This window comes from Fusarium mangiferae (assembly GCF_900044065.1).
Source record: "Fusarium mangiferae strain MRC7560 genome assembly, contig: FMAN_scaffold003, whole genome shotgun sequence".
Classification (NCBI taxonomy): domain Eukaryota; kingdom Fungi; phylum Ascomycota; class Sordariomycetes; order Hypocreales; family Nectriaceae; genus Fusarium; species Fusarium mangiferae.
Genome location: NW_024573923.1, coordinates 2,093,270 through 2,114,883, shown reverse-complemented (window position 1 = coordinate 2,114,883; position 21,614 = coordinate 2,093,270). Strand labels below are relative to the sequence as shown.

Here is a 21,614-nt window from a genome sequence, read left to right as displayed (position 1 = left end):
GTAAGCTACACAATTTTCTTTTCATTACCCTGTATTTGTTGCCTGGAACACTACAGCTATAACAGATATGCTTTGTCTCGGTATTGTTCTTGCTAAAGAGAGCTGTTTTCTAATTGAGAGGGGTTTTGGAGTTTGTTAATGCGTGCTGGTGCTGTTTAGATAGAAACATCACACCTGTGACAGAAATAACAATTAACCACAATCGGACATTTATACCACTACACAAACCATAAGTGAAGTTAACAGTTCAAGAAGAGCGATCAAGTGACAACCAAGACTGTCGTTAAGCTCTAATCGAGCCTAGTTACCCTATATAGTAGCATTGCATCAAAGAGCACAGCTGTCTGTATAGGTTAGTACTTTCGAAACAACACGGGAAATTGATACTTCGAGGGGTAGAAACTACCATTCTACCTCTATCTGTCTAACATTACGACAAGAGCACCGAAGGATCACTGACATGAATGGATGAAGTAGACCGCCAAATGTCCTTCGGCCATGTATCTCCATGCTATTCCCTGTTCGGGGCACTTGAAGTGCTTAGTCCGTCTTGTTGGATTTCTCCCTCATTGAGTTTATCAACAACACCACCAAACGGACCTAAAATGTAAAAGGAATATCATATGTAGCTAGATGGGCCGAGTATTAGATATAAATAGAGTGGAATGATGCATACTCTGGCCTATGGCATTAATGGAGATCCGTATCCTAGGTCTCTTTGTCTCAGCGTTAGACTTACACTGTAACATGAGGACGCCAGAGGCACCGTGACAAAGTAAAACGACCACAACAAGACGAGCAAGACCTCTTAATAGGTTCTTTACAAGTTAAGAAAGTTACGATAGAGGTGCTGTTGTCCTAATAGCAACTTTCGCTCCTGACACAGTCCTTTCCAATGCAATGGACGAGGGCCTCAATTCTGCGGACAGGAAGAAGCAAAAATACACAGATCTGCACCTTCAGCAAAACAGCTAGCCAGCCTTTATATTGCAGGAATAATAGGCGAGCCGTCGATTACGAGGAGGAAAGCGCTCGTTGAGGGTATTCAGAGGATTGGACAAGGGGACACCCTTGCTCGCCTCAACTACTACATATGGCGGCAACAGAGAGGGAGCAGAAATTGAGCGAGGCGAGAATGGTTCGCGTCAACAGGGACTTGTTCCTTGGCCGTTTGCTAACCATGTGGAACTCCGCGCTACGTGGTACTGAAACCGTTGATCATAGCAGTTCAGTACACACATGTCATGCCAAGAGACGCTTATGCGAAGCGAACGCGCCTTAGAAATTATGGCTCGAGATGAAAACATGACGGCTTATTTAATAATAACCAACCAGCTTATTACATGTTTGCTTTGTGCCCCTTGACACTGCGTCAAAAATGTCAGTATTGAGAGTGGCGCGATGCAACGCAACCCCAGAGAGCCTCTGTTTCAGCACCAGGATGGAGATAAGTTAAGGGCTGTAGTGTTTACGGCTATCCCTCGTTGAGCTGAACCAGCCTCCTCGAGCCACGGGCTGGCCCCTAGTGCATGGGTTTGCTACCATATCCGACATCCGTTTACCGTTAGGTCATCGGGTGGTTGATTTCAACGGTGGTCTATGCTCTACCACTAAATAAATGACGACAAGGGAGGTGAGTTGCATTCCCGAATGGACGATGAGGGAGCCGATATCCGCAAAGGGATTGGGTTTGAGACTCAGACTGAGGATTAGGAGGCATGCTTAGCCGTAATTCGAAATGGTCCAATGACCCAAGGACAAGACGAGACGAAGCTCAGGCCAGTCGCGGGAATGATACATCTGCGGCCCGTAAGGTTAGTAGTATAACCGTTATCTTTAACAGACACTGACACATCACGGACACCATGTCTGGAGAAGTAAAGTAATGTGATATGTATAAACGGAGAGCATATGCTGGGAAAAGGGGCATGAACATTGCTCATAAGGTAGACTCCCGACCTGAGGTACCTTAGTAGGCGACTATGCGTTCTGTACCTGTGCGCGTGGTAGGCTGTACTCCAGAAACTGCCGGGTGTGCCTCACAGCAGCAGATGGTTTGTCGGTTACTGCAACACAGCATCAGATGTCAATGTCAATGAACGACGGCGCCTAGGTTCGCTGCAGGCTCAGGGAGCATGCCCTCAAAGTCTCAATTGCAGATCCAACAAACGAACGTCCCCTTGTCCCCTGCCCCTTGTTCCTTGTCAGAAAAGACCAGGCTTGTTGATGTGCTTGCTGCAAGCCAGAAAGATGGTTCCGGTCTCGTTTGTGCGAGAACTGCATCCACCGATTCCACTCTGCTTGCCAGGGTTCGCAGATTCGAGCGAGTCAATGAAGCACGCACGCAAACGATGATATCGTCGTGTGCTGATATGGATGTTTCAGCAATTGGTGACCATGGCCGCATTTGAAGATGTGATTGAGGCCTTTCCTTCTTAATAGCCCATCATATAAACAAAGTTTCTACCACTCATCGGCAGTGTTTTATATCCATGACAAGGAGGCCAAGAGTTTAACCGTGTGCCTTCATCCTTTAAATCTCTGCTGTTGAGTAGGTCCCCTGTTTAGTTTGCTTGCCATCCATCCATCCATTGCTTGCTGTTGTTGGATCGAAAAAGGGACCGTCCCGTCCATCCTGGATCTTAAAGCCCTTGTCGACGTCTTGCTCCTCTCGTCCCCTTCTCGTCTGGCAAGGTCAAACTACTAACTTAGTAATTATTCAAACATTTTAGAAACTCCTCCTCTTCTTTGTCTCGCCTTTGCCTTGCTCGCTCTACCTACCTTTTCTCCTGGTCTCATTCTCATTCTCAGTCTTTTCCTCAATCCCATTGCTCTTGGACGGACACGTCGTCTGGGTTCCCATCGTCTTCCTCTTTATTGGGCAGCTTGGGCATACTCGTCCCCTCACCTACACCGACTTCATCTTCTTTCTTTCCTTGTGTCTGCCAACATCACTCTCGTACTTAATTCCCGCGGTTTCAGCTCACATCATAATATCGTACAAGCAACCCAAACCCTCGGCTCCTCTCTTTGTTTCAATCTCTGCAAACTTCACTTCCCCAGGTTTCCTCGACGACGTTTCTTTGATCCTTTTCGCTCGTTTCGGAGGAACCCGTTTCGCGCGCTCCAAGGACGCCGCTCTGACAACCAACCGCCAAAATCCAAGGCCTCTCGAGTCATAGGCATTCGAGTGTCTTAGCCCATTGTTCTTTTCTAGGAGACGACCCAAAACTGAGACGACCACTGCCGCATGCAATCATTGTAATAACTAATACGTGACGACTTGGGACATTTTCTCAGTTGAAAAGCCTTCTCAACTCATCAGGATATTCTGTGCGAAACCAGTCCTCCTCAACGAAATTCTCCCGCGGCGAACCTGCGAGACTTTTCGCAGTCCATTGACGTCGTATCTGTCTGCAAGCACTTGCTGGGATGCCCTAATGCTCCGGCGGCCGAGACCATGACTGTAAAAGGCGGTTTCACCAGTGCGGGCCAGCCTGGCCCTGACAGTCAGCATCAGCATCAGGAGCCTGCGTCTGGGAATATGCCTTTCCCTATGGCCACAGCTGATCTCCAATCCAACGCTTCCTCATGTACTGTCATTGCCCACGCAGACTCGCACCGGCAAAGCCACAGTTCTTCCAAGTTGCCCGCTTTCCGCTTCACTGACCGGCGAAGCAGCAGCTGTGGAAGCGTGCCCCTAGCTCATAAGGGTGACCCCCTGTCCCTTAGCAGCAGCAACCAGTACAACCATAACAGAAACCAAAATCTCGATTCGAGAAACAATAACAAGGACGGCCGCACCAGCGATTACCTTGACCACAAACCTACTACATTGGTGTCGGCAACGGCAACGGCAACGGCATCAGCCTCAACACCAACCTCACCACTCGCCAATACTTTGAATAGCGCATCAGCGGCGCTTCCTCTGCAGTCTTCAATTGTGCCGCCGATTGTCTCACCCAATTCAGACCCCAGCACTACTACTCCGACTGTCTCAGTCGCCCCGACCACAGTATCACCTGTATCAGCAGACCCAGGCCCAGTGCCGCCCCCCAGCGCTACTGTTAGTGGACCATTGACAGCGCCCGACCCTGGCACAGCACCAGCAACTCTCGCGACGACCCATTCTCACACTTCTCACCCGACAACGTATCACTGCGACGAAAAACACGCTGTCTCTGCATTAACATCTGCGCCTGCATCTACATCTGCGCCAACAGACCCATCAACGAACACGGCATCTTCATTCTCGAAGCCCAACGAATCCAAGTCATCCTACGAATCCGACACAACGCTGCTCTCACAAACGAATTCCAAGACGTCCTCGGTTCATCCATCGTCATCGGTGATCCAACTCTCGCCTGGGGTTAAGCGTCCCGCATCTTTTGAAGCACATGCACCTGACGCGATCTCCCCGCATCCTGCTCCTCCAACCTCCAAGTCTCGGACTCGGCGACCACTGGTGTCGCGAAGATCGACTGCTGGCACCTCTTCCACTGGCCCACCACCTTCTTTGAACTCTGAGCGCCTCCAAGCCATCGAAGCCGCCCAAGAAGGTCAATCCACTTGGCCCTCCTCAAGTGACAATTCACCTCAGCAATCGCCGCCTGGCCAACGCGAATTAATTTTGCCCAAGACGCTGTCCAGAACCAACTCAGATGAGAGGCGAGCATCTGCCTCCCATCGCCCTCCCGTTTCGTACCGACCGCCTCTCACCTCCAATAGTAGCACTGATTCATCGCCGTCAACTGCTGTTCGTGTTCCCCCAATTCGATCATTCCGATCTTCAGGCTCCCGCAAGAGCCTCACTCTCGATATGAATTCGAGGCCGCGCTTCCACGACTCTGGCGACGAAGTCGAAGACACTAACCATGACCGTACCCTGCGCGCCTTGGAGGGCAGGGGTAATGATGATGCACTTCGGTCAGCTCCTTTAGCCTCAAGCCGCCGTGGCGCCTTCGACAATGAAGATACTGGCGACGTTTTCCTTAAGATTGCCAGGGAAGAAACTTCCCAGCGTCAAACAGACGAGCAATCCCAAGAAGATACCCGCAGCGTAGTGGTAAGTTCACTCCTTCTATCGCATCTTACTGTCTCCCTCGCCATTTTTTATGATGCCGGCTATGCGCCGTGTATGGCGCATGGTCACTCGGGCTGCGCGGACCTGTTTGTGTACCCACCACGTACTCAATTGCTTGCTTCTGGAGATATAACTCGACTTCGACCCTGTCCTAGCTCTGAGGCTAACTTGCATACCTAGTCACGATCAACGCGATTTACGCATCGAAGACCGTTATCCTCCGTAGTCCCTATACATCAGCCTACTTCGCCTCCCAGGGTTCGGCGCCGGCTTTCTGATCAACAAGACACTGCGCGGTCACGATCAAGAGGCTACGAAGACGACCGGGCCACTGAAATTTCTCGCATGTCAACTTATCGCACACTGCCACGAGAAAAAGCAGCATCTGCGCATCCTGGAGAAGATACAGGACGTCTGCGAGGCTCGACCTCAACCATCCGCCCGTCCCCTGTCACACCTCGATCGATAGTTTTTCAGGAACCTAGTTCCGAAAACTCCATGTATTCTCGTCGAAGATCCTCTGTCACAGACAACAATGTAAGTGGGCAAAACCGAGGCTCTGCGTACAAATTCATGGGTCATGGTCACAACAAGACGTATAATTCCTCCCCTCTGGTCCGGTCATTCGATTTCCAACGTCAAGCAAATCAGGAGGCTGGCAACGGGCATGAGGGAACGGAATCGACGTTGTCGAATACAGCCCCCTCTACGGTATGGGACGAACTAGACGACCTCAAATCAAGAATACATCGACTGGAACTGACTGGTAAGCTGCCTTCGACTTCCGGCGCCGCAGTATCGAGATTATCAGACGACCGACCGCCGACGGCGACTACTACAGCTACAACTATGTCTTCTTCTCCCAAGCGAGTTGAGAATGGCCATCAGAACACGAATGCCGACGCCGTTAGCACCACGTCCTCCCACCACCGAGAGTCACATTCCATCCTTCAATCCGCCCTTGCTAAGTCCAAGGCTCTACTCGACACGGAAGTTTACCAGGCCCTAGAGTCTGCTGCTAACGATGCCATGGCACTCGCTTCCATGATGGGAACGCCCGGCCTTCCTGGGCCCATTTCGAGCGGCGCCAGCACGATAGGCTCTAACGCAACTGTTACTGATCGCCAACTGAGACGAAAGGCCGAGAGTGTGTGTCGCAGCTTAACGGAGCTTTGCCTCGCATTGGGTGAGGACGCTACCCAGATACGTATACCGCGGCAGTCAATCGAAGTCCCACCACCTGCTCAGAATGACGCGCCAACTACCCCGACGATCGGTAAAACCTTTAGTGGCTTTTCTCAACGGCGACAGAGTATTGGGAGAAACGATCAGGGTGCCGCCAAGGAACATCTTACCAGTCCCAGGACTCTGTCCAAATTTGAAGAGAGAAGACTCAACATTCTTAACGGTAGTTCTCTACCCACTACATCACGTGTGTCCAACTCGATACCATCGACACCGATCGAGCCGATCTCGAATCGGCGTTCTTCCCTTCTGGTTTCCCGATCTCGCCGTGCTGGTACCGAAGAACCTGATGAAGGCAGGAAGTCATCGCTTCTTCTAAGAACCAGAAGAGCTGGTACTGAGGAGCCTGATGAAGGCCGTAGAACATCTTTATTCGTCCGCAACCGTAGAAACACGGTTGGTGAAGAAGGCGAGGAAGAATCACGGTTTCGAGCGCCTTCTCGAGCACCTACTGAGCTTGGCAGTACGATTCGAGTTGTGACGCAGGATCAAACGCCACAGCAGCAGCAGCAGCAGCAATACTCACCATCAGCTGATACCACATCTGCCATCCCGCGCCGGCGTTTTGTTTCGTCGAATCTCGGTGTGTCTAGACTGGCGACGCCATCAGTTAACACAGCAACACCGCCTCGAAGATACATGGAGAGACCGGCACAGCAAGAACACGGTCATGGGGCTGTCGACAAACTTGCTGAAGAGCGTGCACAACGCTACACCTCTCTTGGGCAAACAACCATGGTCAATCGGACCAGCAGTATGATCAGAAGACCCAAACGGGACAGCATTGCGTCCGCCAATCCTTCTGCAGCTGCTGGCAGCTACAGATGATGCCAATGACCAATGACTTTGATTGATTTAACGACTGTACAACTACCTATACATTACGTTTCGAGCGCCGGACGTTGCTATTTATATACTTTTATGTTTGCACGGGAAACAGCTTGTTTTCCCTGTTCCCTCCATTGATTCTTATCCGGCTCGGCCGAATGATTCATGGTGATTGTTGGGGATGACAAATTACATTATCGTTCTTGTTTGACGTACATACACTGTCCGTAGACAAGCTCATTTTGCTTGAGAGGACAGCATCTTTGCAAGGAGGACAGTGTTATGGTGTCTGGGAGGAGGTTTGCTTTCTGAAAACGGCGCACGAGGAGCGACCACGCAAGAAACAAGACAGCCTGGGCTTTATATCTGTTTTGTATCGGGCTGGCAGTCAAAAAGACATCAGGATATAAGCATGTGGATACCGATTTATTTTAATGTATGATGTGGCTTTGTCGCGTATGACGGCTCTTTGCTACCCTCTCTTTGACTTTGACCTTGGTGATGTCGTTGTAAGGGGTTTGTGAGGTGAAACAAACGGACGCATGCCATTTATTTGGTGGCAGCTCCAAAGTTTAAGCAACAACTTTGTGCTAGAGTGCCTGATGGATCTGAGTCTGTTAAAAGACTCAATTTGTATGTTATTTCTCGCTGCGACTGGTCTGCTTGGCACATGGACACGGATGAAGTCGAGGCAGACTTAGCATCCCCCTACCTACTAAGTTGGTAGGTAACTAGGTACCTTAACATAGAGGCTGAGTCAGGCCGAAACGGGAGATGCAGGTGAGGCATGCCGTCTATAAGATCGGCCCCACTGGATTCTCTCAAGAATTCATATCTTTTGAGTGAGTGAATGGGACTTCGACTCATGTCTTCTATCACAACACCTAAAATATTAAAAAGGAGCATTTTCCCTCTCATCTTTTCGACTTCCACCAAGCCACGCTTTCTACCTCAGAACTGTTTCACTGCACATCAACCACCTCATCACACCTTATTTTCACAACGCAAACACGGCATCATGGCTGACCAGACTCATTTCGATGTTGAGGACAAGATGCAGATCGGGCACCCAAGATCAAGAGGAGATAGGGGACGAGGGAAAGGTGGCGGCGGCCATGGAAGAGAGGTGCAGGTGTCGAAGGCCTTGTCCAAGCTCTTGAGACATCAAGCAGCTAATGCTGGCATTCAACTTGACGATGAAGGTTACGCGCCCTTGGATGCTGTGGTAAGGGGGACCTAAATCCGCCTCGAATATTCATCCTTCGAACAACACTTGCTAATTCTCTCATGCAGCTCGCCTGGGGCCCTTTGCGATCTTTAAAGGTCACGTTCGACGACATCCAGTCCATTGTCACTTCCAACGATAAGCAACGGTTTACACTCAAGCCCAACCCGGTCAAGAACCCTTCCCTAGATACCAAATCTACCACACCAGCCGATTATCTCATCCGTGCCAACCAAGGTCACTCCATTAAGCTTGAGTCAGCAGCTCTTCTGGCGCCCATCACACTAGAGGACGGTAACGTCCCTGAGCGTGTCCTTCACGGATCCTTCTTTTACTTTTGGCCACGAATCGTCGAGTCCGGCGGCCTCAAGCCCATGAGTCGTAATCATGTCCACTGTTCAACTGGAACACCCGAGGAAGGCGTCGTTAGCGGGATGCGTAAGGATGCAGAGCTGATTATCGAGATAGACGTTGAAGCAAGCTTGAACGATGGCGTGAAGTGGTGGCTGAGTGACAATGGAGTGTTGTTGACGGAGGGCGACGAGCAGGGGGTTTTGAGCACCAAGTATTTCAAGTTGGTGACGGGCCGCAAGGTCGATGTTGGGGTATTGTGGCAAGACGGTCAGTGGATTTCTGATCTACCAGCTGGCTTGAAGATAAGTCCTCCGCTTGGAAAGGGGCCTCGACAGGGTGGAGGAAGAGGAGGAAGGGGTGGTAGACGCTGAGGTTCGTAGATATCAGAAATCATCCCAAAAGCGTCTGGTTTATAGAGACAATTTGATGAGGCGGCATACTAGGACTATCTTGATGCACGTAACCGTCACTGGAGACAGAATTATTACAATTACTCAACGACAATCACCTGGTCGAATCTTCATTTTAGTCAACTCGATTCACACTATCGCCAACCTAGGAGCAAAACAACCCATAACAAATCGGCTATCAATATTAGAGTTAGACCAGCCTCGGTGCAGCAAGCCTAATAAACTTGGCTTTTTGAATTCATATCCATTGCGGGTTTCAAGTCTCTTTGAACCCCGAGCCTAAGTGGCGAGATCGTGAAAGTGAGGCATAAAGCACCACTCAGGAGGTCGGATCCATGAGGCTCGAATATTGGTCGCCTCTGTTCTTCTCTTCCTTCTCCAGCCACTCAAGCACCTTCTCCGCGACCAAGATCTCGGCTTTCTGTCTTCCCACGATCCCTTCTACAACACCCATGTCCTCCGGAATCCGCCCATCATGCCTGAAGATAGGACGCCCTTTCCAAGTATCTTCTTTCTCGTTGTCTTGCTCTATATAGTACTGGGGAATACCGAAGCCCATGCGCTCGCCGAGACCAGCGACACGCTCACGAACGGTAGGGCCCTGGGTGGTGGCAGAAGCCAGAAGGGTACTAGTTGGGACGCTGTGATCGCCTGAACGAAGAGGTGTAGCCATGAAGACACCGCCATCCGAGTTGTCTTCCTCTGTCTTGATCCTAGCATGCGCAGGAGACTCTTGTGAACTTGGAGGGGCTCTCTTGCTGCCTCGAGGTGCCGGGTCTTCCATGCGGAGGTATCTGAGTGCATGCATGGCAGCAAAGTTTTTAGCTTTTTGAACCCTTTTGAAAGTCGGAACCTGTTGACCAGTCTCGTAGCCACGGCCTTCCTGGGGAAACTTGGTGTTTTCAGAAGGAAGATTGCAGAAGACACGAGATCGAGGAAAAGGCATCCCGTAGACTTGCTGACTGAAGGTCTCTTGAGTGAACTGAGGAGTTGGGATTTTGTTCTGCTGACAGTACTCTGGCAAATGATCATGGTTAGGAGCTTGATATGAAAGATGACGTTCACGTTTGACGGGGAAACTCACGATTCAAGTCGGCGACCCAGAAGTCTTCCACTTCAATCTCATGAACAAGCTCGATGAGTTGTGAGATGGCGGCGATCTGCTGCTTGTTAAGCTGCGCAGGATGGCCCGTCTTTGCTTCTTCGGCCTTTTTCTCCTCAGCGAACTTTATGAGCTCATCCCAAGGGATACCACCACTGACAGTTAAAGGGCCGTGAAACGCCATTGTGCTTTGGGGGTGTTTTTGTTCGATGCAGTGTTTGGGTGTTGAAGGTGTAGTTAGGCGGAGTGGGATGAAATGAGAAGATGGGGGGAGGTGAGGAGATCGAATTACATGAAGCAAAGGAAGAAAGGTGGAGAGCTGGGCCTGCAATTTATAGCTGTGATTCATGACCTGGCGAAGCCTTGAGGTAGTGAAGAATGGATGCCTTTTGGAATATCGCAAAAGCGAAGTACATACAGTAGGCTCCCAACAAGACAACCAGGCCTCATTGGCAGTACAGCTTAGATTGGCCGGCTTTAACTGCTATTTCCGAATTGATTGGGCTGCTATGCATGTCAAATGCGCATTCAATCCGCATCATTTCAAGAGGGATACGCTCACAATGTGATCATGGAGTTGGTGAGGTGGTGAACGTGGTGACAAGTGGCTGTGAGGGGTCTATTTTTCTGGCCAACTACAGTGGAGGTGCGTCGATCGAAACACACAGAGGGAGGACCTGACCTGACCTGAGACAGAACCAGGCTCTGTAAACCCGAACTTGACAATGCTTGATTGATTGTGTCGGTTATGCTATAGATAGGTCCAACGATGGTCGACCCATCAGCGTCGCAGGGTATCTACCAACACCTGATGCAATATGTAAAAACTCTCTCCAACCAACACCCTTCTAACCTCCTCCCCATGGCGTACTTAATCCTCTTCAAAGAAACCACCCTCGTCGCTATCATCGTCGTCACTCTTGACGACTGGCTGTGCAGCCTGACGCTCTTGTAATCTGCGTTCTCTGCGGTTCTTTGGAGCAGAAGCAGCTTTCCCCTTGACCTTGATGAAAGGTGCAGGTTTTTCCTTCGCGGCCTGTGGTTTTGGCTGCGCCTTGGGAGCACCATCTGTGATCGTTGCATGGGGCTTTTTCTGGCGGCGCTCTGACTGTGCTTCTTGTGTGAGCTCAGTTGGCCGTCTCTCTCTTAAATTTCGCAACGCGTGGGGGCCATCCTTCATCGCCTGTTCAATTTCCGACCAAATTGGGGGTCGCTCTGTATGTAGTAGACCCCTATGCTTGAGTGGTGTGTAGTCAAGCTTGTCGTCATCTCTATCCTCATCTTCCTTCTCTGACTTGGCGCTGGTGTACAGGCTGATGTAGGGCTCAGCATGGGGAAAGTGTTGTGTGTACGCCTCATCTACTTCGGCAACATGCAAGTCACGCTCCAATGCCTCGATCTCGCCCGTTTCTGTAGATTCGGTCTCTTCAATCTTTTTGCGCAGCTGTTTTGCTAATCGCGATGCTTTCTTTCGTTCTGAGTCGCGCCTTGTTAGCATTCTTTACGAGCGGAAAATGACGCCAAGAGAAGGTCTTACCAAAGAACCGGACCATGTGATATTTCGATATCATAGCACTTCGTAGCTTCTGGAAGCTCTTGTCCGAGACTGTCGCCCTGAGAGCGCCCAGCTCTCGCTCGAGATCATTGCGCACGTTGGCAGGAAGTTCTTGGTTCCGGTTCAGAAGTCGCTCGATAGTGCGCGTTCGCTTTTTGGCCCATGTTGAAGTTCCCTCGTTCGGACGATGCTTTGACTTGCTCGACTTGTGCTTCTTCGCAACATTGAATGCTGGACGGTTGTGAGGCTCAGGAGACCCAATCTCCGAGTATTCTCTCTTTTGCCCCATGGCGACTATATAGAGCTCGTACGAGGATTATGAAGCGAAAAGGAGGTGGGATTGCGAAGAGAATGTTCAAAAGATATTCCAGGCAAAGGTTGAATCATAGGCACTAAAGAAGTCCATTCAAGATGGTCAACTTTTTTTTACTCCTACCTTACTTTTCCTAAGCGGGGACTTGCGGCTGTATCTTATCAGGCACGTCTTAATTCGGGGTAGCGTCGGACGCTCGGGCTTGTGGGGGAGGGAAGGTGCTCTGTGTTCCTGAGAGGCGCCTGCCTGGCAGAGAGAGGCTCATCTTCTAAGCTCGACGCCATCGAATCCAATACCAATCACCATCTTCTTTACATATCAAGAACGTTTTCCTTTGATGTCTATAGCATCTAAATATCTAAAGGGAAAGCTCTGATATCAACAAAGTTCTTTGCAAAATTTATTATCAAGCCGTTGCCAAGAGTCTGGCACGGAACTTTGTCTTTCGACTCATCCATCGCCAGAAATCATCTCTGAGCTAGAGTCACCGCCTACCTCTTTTCTTGGAGATTCATTCAAGATAAAATCAATCACCAGGAGACCGAACCACGGATTGATGCCTATGTAAAAAGCCCGCCACTGGGCTAATTCTCCTTCATCATGGATCGCCCTGAACCTGGGCTCGTCAAATGGTCGTCCAACCCTTCATATGATAACTTCATTCATATCAACCTTCAGCACCGCGTTGTTCAGGTCTACGAACCAACTGGTCACGCAAGAGCTGGGAAGTTCGACTATCAGAAACTCGCCCGCCACGATGACTTTCCTCCCCTCACAACCTACGATTGGTCGCCAACCAATCCCGGTCTTCTTGCCGTTGGTACCGGTAGTGGCATCGTGAATTTGCTCAGGATCGACGATGGATCTAATGCGTACGTGGAGCTGGGCCTCAAGATGTCTCGTACTTGTCAAGCTGTCGCTTTCAACACAACCGGATTGTTAGCAGTTGGCCTGGACAGAGTGCGAATGGATCAATGTCTCCATATCTGGGATGTCAGTCGACTGTCTTCAATAGACAAGAACACAACAGGGTTTCCCTCGGATGCAACAAATATTGCTGAACCAAAAACCCGTCTTGAACCTAGTGTCTCTGTGTCAAGCATCAAATTCTTCGAAGACAGCCCTCAAACTCTTGTTGTGGGCATTAAGGCTCAGGGTCTTCGAATACATGACCTTCGAGGTAGGTTTCGGAGATGAAAAGGATTTCTTGCGCAAACTGACACATATTTCTTCTCATCAGACCCTTCAAGCATTGTCACATTTCAAACAAAGTGCAACAACAATCTTACAATCGACTATGCTGATCAGAACTACTTTGCTTCGTCTGCCCTGGACCACCCTGGAGTAATGATCTGGGATCGTCGAGCGACATCTCGACCTGTGGCTTCCCATGCATACATGCAAGCAATTGAGGAGGATGAACTCCCGTGGGGTGGAGCATTGCGCCTTGACCGAGTCATAGAGACCGATTCTGACCCTTTCTTGGCCGAGGGAAAGTATTCCCTTGTTCGATCACTTCGATATTGTCGTGATCACCGTGGTTTGCTTGCTGTGCTATCTCGTACAGGACAACTCAAGGTCTTAAACACCAATAAAGAGGCTCCATCTTCTGGGTCTAGCAACCCGGAACTTCTCCAAGTCCAAAAGTCTTATGAGATGGACGTTTCATATGTCGAAACATCAAGGAAGAATGATCGAATTGTTGCTTTTGACTGGGTAACATTGAGCTCGCCCGTCCTTCGTCCACGGCTCCTCGTTCTACGAGCCAATGGAAACTTTGAAATCCTCGAACAACCATCGCAAACATCAGATCATGTTTACAAACTTGTACCATGGAAAGCACCGCATCGCGGTCTCGAAGGTAATTCAAGCTGATCCCCAATGGTTTGGACATGTCTAACCCCATGCAGAGGGCGCCCCATACCACAGCATGATGCAGTTTGAACCATCCCAAGCTCCTGACATGTTAGGACCTCTTCTTATCGAAGAAGCTTTGTCAGAAGTGCCATTATTCGGACCAGAGAGTGCAAATGTCCGGGCAGATACGGAGACCTTACTGAAGACAAATAACATGACTTCAGTGGTTATAGAGGACATTGGGGCAACCACGAGGCCACTGCCTGAGGCCTTTCACAAAGCTTCTACCGTCGCAGCTAAGATAAGAGTCCTGCGCGCCTTCGTAAGAGACGAGTTCCAAGCTCCAAAGGGCATAAAGCCACGTGCTGGTGACACAAAGATCGTCGAAAGCGAGACCAGTGAGATGTCCCTAGCTTCCGATAGCTTGGGCTCATGCCGGGAAATCCACGATGCATTGTTGGCTTCATTAGCTGAGGCTGAAGGTCTCCCCCGAGAAGCACAGAACGTACTTGATCACAATATGTTGTTACGTGCCAAAGAGAAATACCTATTCGACGCAGTAGCAAACAGAGACATTGTGGCAGACGATCCGTGGGTAAAATATATATGGGACTGGGTGGCGAGTAAGTATCAGGACATTACTCTCTCTCACGGCATACTAACATCTTTAAGCTGCCGAGGATAATGCTGATGACGGAGGCATGGTACTCTCAAATATTGACCTCAGCTACGTTGGCGTTCACTCAATATGGACAAATAATCTTGGTGAATAGCTGGAAGCGGAAATAGCGCAGACCCCAGCTGACCTTGCCATAGGCCGTGACCCTTCTACTCGACTACCTCCTGGCGCAACGCCTCCTGATCGCGCAACATGGGAACGTACCATTGCAAGTTTCTGCAAAAAGAATCATCTTCCCAAGTTCAACGGAGCAGCTACCAAGTGGCCAGCGCATCGTCAGCTATGCCTCGAAATCTGCGGCTGGGGTGATTCTGAAAAGCATGACCCAAAAGGTCGCAATCGAAAGGCAGATCCTGAGTACCCCACCACCATTCATACCATGGCCGCTGCTCGTGCTTTATTTACAGGCGATCATAAGGAAGCCATACAGATCCTTAAGAAAGCCAGCACTGCACACCCTGAACTCTTGTTTGTGTCTTTGGCCCTACAGCTTATGGGTAGCGGCGACAGCACGCCCGCCAAGAACAAGGAACAGCTTGATTTTGATGAAGCTGTAGCTTCCAAAACCGACCCTTACCTCCGAGCCATATCGTCACTGATTGCTACAGGTGACTGGACGGCTATAGCCAGCCAGCTATCCCTTCCCCTTTCTGACCGAGTTTACGTTGCAATCCGGAATTTTGACGATGACCAGCTCACACAGTGGCTCAACGAGCAGATCACCTTGGCAATAGCAGACGGAGATATAGAAGGCATCGTCCTCACAGGTATCACGGAACCCATGGTTGATATTTTTTCCCGCTACATACAAAAGTTTCATGACGTTCAGACAGCGACCCTAGTGCTGTCCATTTGTGCACCGAGATACATAGACGACATTCGCTGTCGAGCCTGGCGCAACACTTACCGGGCCCATCTTCAGCGCCATAAACTCTTCTTCCAGCGCACAAAGTTTGATGTCGAGTCGACGAAGCGATCGAAACGGGACGGCATCCCCAAATTGAAACCACCATCCCGCCAAGTTGCCCTCCGCTGTGTTTTCTGCGACGCTGAGACATCACTCGCGAACAATGCCAACCAGACACCGCATATCGGAGGCGCCTCTTCTGCGCCAGCAGCATCGGCTCTCGAGTCTCGAAATCCACTTCTCGCGACGAGCATCAATGCGGGTGTGAGTTGTCCCAACTGCGGTCGACACCTCCCGCGTTGTGTAGTCTGTCTCGAGATTGTGGGCGTCCCTCGTTCTGACAAGCCAGAAGAGAAGAGCGAGTCTAAGATGGCTGGTCAGTTTCCTACATTTTGTCTCCGGTGCGAACACGTCTTGCATCTGGACCACGCCCGCCAGTGGTTTGCCAGACACGTCGAGTGCCCTGTACCCGAATGCCGATGTCGCTGCAACTTCAGAGCGAACCCCGAGTTGAGTTATCGTTAGGATGCTCATGATCTAGACATTTAGAGTCAAAGGAGGTTTGCCAGTTGGTCGGGCCAACTGAACTAGGAATTATCACCAAACAACTCATTTCCTGGATGATATCTGCGACATATATACAGTTGGATATGAAGAGTGTGTCTAACTTGGATTGCTTATGGAGTTGAGGACAAAATATATCCTTTATCTTTCGCTTCTATCCGCAGGTTTCGCAAAATCAACAGCCAAAGAACAACTCCGTGTCCTATTTACTCCGCTCTTCAAGGATCCGGCCATTATATCCTTCACGCCGGAGGTTCCAAAAAAGAATTCGCCTGTCCTTCCCAGCATTGCACCTAGTATCCAACTAGGTATCGTGTGTTTCTTCTATCTTCGTTGAGTCGCTCCGTGTCAATCATCTCTAACGCATAAAACAAGGGGAAATGAGAAGGCTCTGACTTTCCAAAAGGGGTATTGTAACCAAATGAGGCACCAGGCGACGGGTGAAAGGTTTCCTTTCCCGTTGACCAGGCTTGATAACGATGTATTGTTTGTATGGGGCCCGAATGATATCAGGTTTCATTCTTCAACAGCAGCCTGGCACCAAGGATGCTCCAGCACCTGGTTGATATCGTATCGTTTAGCGACATCTCGATCCAGCATGCATCGAATGAGGTCGATACTCTCCTCGCTCAGAATATAAGGTATTCGCAGGTCACGATCCATGATCTCGTCAATACTGTAGAATGGATTCTCCTTGTAGATAATGGTGTAGAGGAGAATACCCAGTGCCCAAACGTCTTGCTCTGTGCCCCGATAAGGCTTGCCAGCGAGAACTTCAGGAGCGGCGTAATCTGGTAGCAAGTTAGCAAATGATGACATGTCTCTAGGCGGAGTTACTAACCGATTGTTCCTACGAAGACATCGAATGGACCGCTCTTGATGTATGCAGCACTCCCAAAGTCGATAAGTTTGATGTTGCCTTCTCCATCAAGGATTACATTTTCATCCTTGATGTCGCGATGTACCACACGAGCCTTGGTGTGGAGGTGGTGAATCGCATTGGCTACTTGCACGAAAATGCTGCGGCATTCAGACTCGTCCATGTTGGTTCGGAGTTCGATGTAGTCAAAGAGATCCATGCCTGGCAGACCATGAGGAATCATCTCGATATAGTAGTTCACGTCATCCTCAAAGAATCCTTGCATCTCGACGATGTTGGGATGAAGTAGCTCAGGTTTGCGAAGGTACTCCAAGACATGAACTTCCAGGGGCACAGTGCCCAGCTTTCGGTCTCTAGTCCACGTATCGACAAGAATACGTCGCTTGGTAACGTACTTGAGCACAATCTTCTTGCCGGTTTGTTTGTGCCTGGCTAGCTTCACTTGGCCATACGCACCCTGGCCCATTTCCTCCAATATCACATAGTCGTTGATCGTTTTCTTATGGGGAGGCTCGACGACCTTGGGAACTGGGGTGGCCTCTTCAGGCTTGGGCTTTGGTTGCTGCCCCGTGATCTTAGCAGCAGCATTCATGGCAGCATCCTTTAAATGCTTGGACAGTGAACTTGCAGCAATCAGCACATTCTTTCGAGGCCCCTCGTCATCTGAAGCAATCTCAAGAGGCGTATGTGCAGGGGTCTGTCCAGGTGATGGCTGGTGGAGAGGAGTTAAAGCTCCAGCCCGGGTAGGGGTTTCGAGCCCGAGATGAGGCTGAGTGCCGTGGAGATGGCGAGAGTAAGTAATCCACAAAGCATACACTATCTCTGAATGTGTCACTTCGAAGGCTTCGTCTCCGGTTGCGTTGTCCTCATCGCTGCCTTCGAAAACAGTCTCGTTCATCACAACGGTCTTCTTTTCACTCTTGACTACGCGCATCTGGACGTCAACCTTCAGATCGGATCCGTCACGATGTTTGGCGCTTAATCCAGCGGGATGGAGGAAAGCAGATGCAGCGTCAGGCCTGTGCTCTTTCAAGGCCAGGAAAGCCGAAGCTTTCCTGAAACGATGTTCAGGAACAACCATACCGTCGAGGAGTTGAATACCATCCTCTTCTATCAGTGACCTCAGGATGTTGTCGAATTCTGGAATTAGTGCATTTATCGACATGCCATCAGCCTTTTCGAATCCGAAGAGTGCACCGCAAAAGGCTGCGTTTGAGCTTCGAATCTTAAGGGTTTCTGGCTCTACCACGACAATTCCAGCCATGTGAGGGAACGTCGAGACACGAAGCTCTAGCTTGCCACGGGTTTGCTCAACTGTGCAAGGCACGTTGACTTGGGGAGAATGAGGACAGGTGAAGTATCTCCGCCTCGAAACCTGAGCAAAGTCGATTTCTCCTGTGTTGGGGTCAATCCCTTGACGGGGAATCCGTGGAACGAGTCTCGCTATATCAAATCCAGTAGGGACTGACTCGAACCCCCAGATGGGAGCAGTAGATCCAGTGACCTGTTGAACGATGCCATCCTCGTCCAATGTAATGTAGGCGACGTCCTCATGAATCTCTTCCAAAACCCAGATCAACCCGACCTTCTTCTCTTTGACCCACAGACTAGCAGAACCGGTCGCACCGTTGCGTTTCTGAATGGGGACCACGTCTCCGCATAACAGCACTCCTCTAGAGGAATTCGTCTGATTATGCCCGCCGCCCCGGGTTTTGGGGGGACTTGGGTCGCCGCTGTGAACTGTCTGCGCACGTCTTTGTGTGTAACTTCGTGGCTGAGTCCTCGAATTTGGCTTGCTTAGGAGCTGGGCTGTTATTCCAGATCTCCCATTGAGCAGCGCCGAAGCTGCTGAAGCGGCAGGTGTTGTTTGGCCCGAGGGCGTTTGGCTTTCATTAAGCTCATCATCTGCTTGTTTCAAGAGTTTTCGTTCCAGCCATGACCTTCTCTCCTCCTGTACAACTTCCAAGATGCCCATCTTGCGCACCTCAGCTTTTGTAACGCCAAACACCAGGCAGGCGAGATCGTTTGCTGCAATAATGGTCCATGGAGGCTTAACTTCTGTTGTAAAGATCGCCTGAGCAGCGGGTACCCAGCGGTTCGTGTGTCCATGTACAGAAGGGCCTAACTGGGTGGGAAAACTGCTCGCTGTGGCGCTGGGGAGTTGAGTCAAGGATGGGGAGTTTAATGGTTCTTGATATATGGGCTGGCCAGTTAAGAAAGGCTGCGAAACTGTATCTATAAGCTTATCTTGAGCCGACACGGCCGTTATATCTGTCATTGTTCGCTTTAGGCTCAGCGTCGGACGGACTGGGGCAGGTTTCGAGCCCGAAGTGCCACCTCCACTAGCAGAAGCTGTAGTAGATTGATCCTGAACGTGGGTAGTCTCATGGGCTCCTGGCTCGAGTGGAATGGATCTTCTTGTAGTCCCAACTCTTGACCGTCGAGGTGGTGGCGATGTCTGGCGAGGACTGATAAGATCTGTACTGGATGCTCGAGGATCAAAATTCTTGTCGAAGACATTTTCCTGGACCTCAGCGGGGCCGGTCAGAGGAGCCGGGGCGTAAGAATCGTCGGGGTTTGGCAAGTTTGGAGCTCTAATTAGCTGTGCCTGCGCGAGTAGGTCAAGCATGTTCTGTGTCTCGACATCACCACTCACTCTTGCCTGGGCACTTGCAAGAGCAGCCTGCGACGAGTTCATAGGAAGACCCATGTGGTCCTTCATGAACTCAACGGACCGTTTGAGGGCATTTTGTCGGTTGTGCAAAAAGTCCTCGGACTGATTGGCGAACGAGAAAGAATGCAAAGACTCGGAGGGGAAGCGAGAAAGGTCGTCGGAGAAGCTGGGATTTGATGGACCACCTGTGAGCGACAAGTTGCCGGTGCTGGCGGCCATCGCACTCATCGAAGTGGAACGAGACAGGGCGGCAACGGATGGGCTTCGCGAAGATGCTCGGGATCCTGGTAGAGTAGGGTTCCTGGATGGTGGGCGTGTTTGTCTAATTCGTCGGAGGCCGGACAGGCCTAGGCCATGCTCGTGATCGGTCATGATGGGAGACCTGGAGTTGATATGGTGGTCAGCAAGGAAGCAGGCCGAGGGTGGGCGCCACAGCTGGGCTCCGTGGCGCATGATTTCACTCGACATACCTGGCGATAGCTTCAAGGTCAGCGGCAGCCGCCGCGGCCGCGGACGCATCCAGGGACATGCGTGCTCTGCTTCGATCTTGCGTTGACGAGTTCCTTGCGGCAGCCAAATTTCCCGTACTACGGTTCTTTGGCAACGAGAGGGGCATTGGCAGCTTCTCTCGTCCACGTTCATCATCCCCAGTGTGATTTTCGGCTCCTGTGTCAAGAAACCCTGGTTAGCTGACAGGAGGCCACAGACCAAGAGTAGTGGCAGGTTGCAGGTGGTGGTACCATGATCATTTTGTCCCCCATGCATCTGTAGCATAGTTGGAGTCGGCCAAGGAGAGGCCGAAACCACAGGTCAAGTCGTGATGGAAGGGTTACGAGGTCTGCTCTCAGGATGGCGGGGTTGAGGAGGAAATCTCGGTTGGCTCGATTGCCTGGAAATCGAATGAAAACTTGAAACCAGCCGTCAGATAGGAGAGGGATTCGTTTATCCAAAAGAAGAAGAAAAGAATGGATAAATGATAGACCAAGATGCGTATGGGTATAATTTGAATTATCGATATTCCAAGATTGGGCCTTGAAGGGTGACGACGGACGAGACCGGGGATGGGGCCGTATTGTCAGGGCTATGTCTTGGCTTGTGACCCAAAACACAAAGAAAGGAGCCCGGTCAGCGTGAGTCGAAGGAAATGCCGAGAGGGCGAATTGAGCGTGTACCGCAGGGGATAGAAAATTATAGGTAAGGAAATAGGTTAACGTTGGTGGTGCACGTTTAAAAACTTGTTACCACTAAGAGAAAGTTTTGACTGTCGAGATAGGAGCTTTCAGACGAGCCTGAGAGATTGATGTTGAGGAGCATGAAGGGGACGGGATTTGCGTCGTTATCATAGGCTGCTCCCAAGACAAGACTTGTGAAGTCATCAGACAATCTGATTGGCAGCCCAGCGGTTGCTGGTAGACACTTAGTGCTTGCTTGACCCTGGAAGACCCCCAGGATACAGGCAGCATCCATTGGATGGAGGAATGGATGGCAGTCATATATAGGCAGTACATAACAAGCTCAAGCTTTCTAACCGTTGTGACATTGGCTGTACAGTATTGAGCTACATTTACTACCAGGCAAATGACGCCAGCATCCTTTATCCTATTTCTTTGGCTTCAACACAATCTGAATGTCAGATGAGATCGTATTTCTAGATGCACGAACGCGTTGAGTGTTGGACTGTAAACAAACCAGACTATGGACTTGTAATTGGAGTTGTTTTCATATGAGACAATCAGTTCGTTCGCCACAATCTTGCTTGCAGGTTTATTCCCATCGGGGATCCAATACAGCAGATCTTCAATCTCTCACTGAAGCCATCAACCATACCTTGGAGCTTAGTTACTCCTAGCAACGAAGAAGGAATCGAGACGCGGGGAAAATAGAGATGAAATTTGGCTCTGCTGCGCACCAAGGGCCAAGTCAATGCAAGAGGCATTT

The 21,614-nt window shown here is 50.3% G+C and overlaps 6 protein-coding genes across 6 annotated transcripts; 3 read left to right on the top strand and 3 right to left on the bottom strand.

Moving 5' to 3' along the window:
• Positions 1 to 3,460: 3,460 nt before the first annotated feature.
• Positions 3,461 to 7,156, top strand: FMAN_04441 (uncharacterized protein; the record flags this gene model as incomplete). Its single annotated transcript, XM_041828850.1, has 2 exons — positions 3,461 to 5,065; positions 5,264 to 7,156. The coding sequence occupies 2 exons, from the start codon at positions 3,461 to 3,463 to the stop codon at positions 7,154 to 7,156; spliced, it is 3,498 nt and encodes a 1,165-aa protein (XP_041679672.1).
• Positions 7,157 to 8,174: 1,018 nt separating this feature from the next.
• Positions 8,175 to 9,106, top strand: FMAN_04442 (related to tRNA 2`-phosphotransferase; the record flags this gene model as incomplete). Its single annotated transcript, XM_041828849.1, has 2 exons — positions 8,175 to 8,381; positions 8,450 to 9,106. 2 exons carry the CDS (start codon positions 8,175 to 8,177, stop codon positions 9,104 to 9,106), a joined length of 864 nt encoding a protein of 287 aa, XP_041679671.1.
• Positions 9,107 to 9,464: 358 nt separating this feature from the next.
• On the bottom strand, positions 9,465 to 10,431 carry FMAN_04443 (uncharacterized protein; the record flags this gene model as incomplete). Its single annotated transcript, XM_041828848.1, has 2 exons — positions 9,465 to 10,162; positions 10,230 to 10,431. 2 exons carry the CDS (start codon positions 10,429 to 10,431, stop codon positions 9,465 to 9,467), a joined length of 900 nt encoding a protein of 299 aa, XP_041679670.1.
• Positions 10,432 to 11,118: 687 nt separating this feature from the next.
• Positions 11,119 to 12,091, bottom strand: FMAN_04444 (uncharacterized protein; the record flags this gene model as incomplete). Its single annotated transcript, XM_041828847.1, has 2 exons — positions 11,119 to 11,723; positions 11,785 to 12,091. 2 exons carry the CDS (start codon positions 12,089 to 12,091, stop codon positions 11,119 to 11,121), a joined length of 912 nt encoding a protein of 303 aa, XP_041679669.1.
• Positions 12,092 to 12,715: 624 nt separating this feature from the next.
• Positions 12,716 to 16,083, top strand: FMAN_04445 (uncharacterized protein; the record flags this gene model as incomplete). Its single annotated transcript, XM_041828846.1, has 5 exons — positions 12,716 to 13,295; positions 13,356 to 13,976; positions 14,026 to 14,595; positions 14,645 to 14,737; positions 14,789 to 16,083. 5 exons carry the CDS (start codon positions 12,716 to 12,718, stop codon positions 16,081 to 16,083), a joined length of 3,159 nt encoding a protein of 1,052 aa, XP_041679668.1.
• A 555-nt stretch (positions 16,084 to 16,638) lies between these two features.
• On the bottom strand, positions 16,639 to 20,450 carry FMAN_04446 (uncharacterized protein; the record flags this gene model as incomplete). Its single annotated transcript, XM_041828845.1, has 4 exons — positions 16,639 to 16,913; positions 16,964 to 20,058; positions 20,147 to 20,342; positions 20,417 to 20,450. The coding sequence occupies 4 exons, from the start codon at positions 20,448 to 20,450 to the stop codon at positions 16,639 to 16,641; spliced, it is 3,600 nt and encodes a 1,199-aa protein (XP_041679667.1).
• Between the last annotated feature and the right edge of the window lie 1,164 nt (positions 20,451 to 21,614).